The sequence below is a fragment of the Pyrgilauda ruficollis genome, unplaced genomic scaffold (assembly GCF_017590135.1).
Source record: "Pyrgilauda ruficollis isolate IOZ18807 unplaced genomic scaffold, ASM1759013v1 scaffold748, whole genome shotgun sequence".
Lineage (NCBI taxonomy): Eukaryota > Metazoa > Chordata > Aves > Passeriformes > Passeridae > Pyrgilauda > Pyrgilauda ruficollis.
This window is the reverse complement of record NW_024529355.1, coordinates 4,236-5,741: the sequence shown is the minus strand read 5'-3', so window position 1 is coordinate 5,741 and position 1,506 is coordinate 4,236. Positions and strand designations below refer to the sequence as shown.

The 1,506-nt window shown below is 51.1% G+C and overlaps 1 protein-coding gene across 1 annotated transcript in view; it reads right to left on the bottom strand.

The window, feature by feature from the left end:
• Nucleotides 1–1,506, bottom strand: part of TGM1 (transglutaminase 1) — a gene marked incomplete at its 5' end in the record, with an annotated part of 15,633 nt that overhangs the window by 12,063 nt on the left and 2,064 nt on the right. The window contains one exon of the mRNA XM_041486274.1: nucleotides 384–522. Within this exon, the coding sequence (XP_041342208.1) occupies nucleotides 384–522 (139 nt within the window). The remainder of the gene's footprint in view (nucleotides 1–383; nucleotides 523–1,506) is intronic.

Sequence of the window (1,506 nt, the reverse complement as noted above, 5' to 3'; positions counted from 1 at the left end):
CCCTCCCAGTCCAAACCAGTAACCCCAACGCCCCATTTCCCCCCATTTTTAACCCTTTATTCCCCATATTCCCCCCCTTTTTCCCCCATTTTCCCCCCCTTTCCCCCCACCAGTACAAACCAGTCCAAACCAGTACAAACCAGTCCAAACCAGTATAACCCAGTTCCCTCCCAGTCCAAACCAGTCCAAACCAGTACAAACCAGTATAACCCAGTTCCCTCCCAGTCCAAACCAGTAACCCCAACTCCCCATTTCCCCCCATTTTAACCCTTTATTCCCCATTTTTAACCCTTTATTTCCCCCATTTCCCCCCCTTTTTCCCCCCTTTCCCCCCTCCCAGTCCAAACCAGTCCAAACCAGTATAAACCAGTACGGCCCAGTACCACACGGAGTCGGTGTTGAGGCGCTCCAGGGGCCGCATGGCCTCGTCCAGGTAGATGTCGGTGGTCAGCGACGTGTCGGTGTCGTGGGCCGAGTTGTAGTTGGTGACCGTGCGGGTGGGCAGGCCCAGGCAGCGCAGCACTGACCAGTACGGACCAGTATGGACCAGTAAGGACCGGTATGGACCAGTAAGGACCAGTATAAACCGGTACGGACCAGTATAAACCAGTATGGACCAGTATGAACCAGTAAGGACCGGTATGGACCAGTACGGACCAGTATGGACCAGTATGGACCGGTATAAACCAGTATGGACCAGTATGGACCAGTACAAACCAGTACGGACCGGTATGGACCAGTATGGACCGGTATGGACCAGTATGGACCAGTATGGACTGGTAAGGACCAGTAAGGGCTGGTTTGGACCAGTACGGACCAGTATAAACCAGTATGGACCAGTATGGACCAGTATGGACCAGTACAGGCTGGTTTGGACCAGTACAAACCGGTAAGGACCAGTATGGACCGGTACGGACCAGTATAAACTGGTATGGACCAGTACAGACCAGTATGGACCAGTACGGACCGGTACGGACCGGTATGGACCAGTATGGACCAGTACGGACCGGTACGGACCGGTACGGACCAGTATAAACCAGTATGGACCAGTATAAACCAGTACGGACCAGTATAAACCCGTATGGACCAGTATGAACCAGTAAGGACCAGTATAAACCAGTACGGACCAGTATAAACCAGTACGGACCAGTATAAACCCGTATGGACCAGTATGGACCAGTATGGACTAGTATGGACCAGTATATGGCAATATAAGTCGGTTTAAAGTGGTTTAAGTCACTAGAAACCAGTCCAGACCAGTCCAAACCAGTCCAGACCAGTCCAAACCAGTAACCCCAAATCCCCTTTTAACCCTTTCTCCTCCATTTTTAACCCTTTCTTCCCCATTTTTTCTGCATTTTTCACCATTTTTCCGCCTTTTCCCCCGGTTCCTTCTCCCTCCCTCCCCTCCCAGTCCAAACCAGTCCAAACCAGTAACGCCAAACCCCATTTTTAACCCTTTCTCCTCCATTTTTAACCCTTTCTCCTCCATTTTTAACCCTTTCT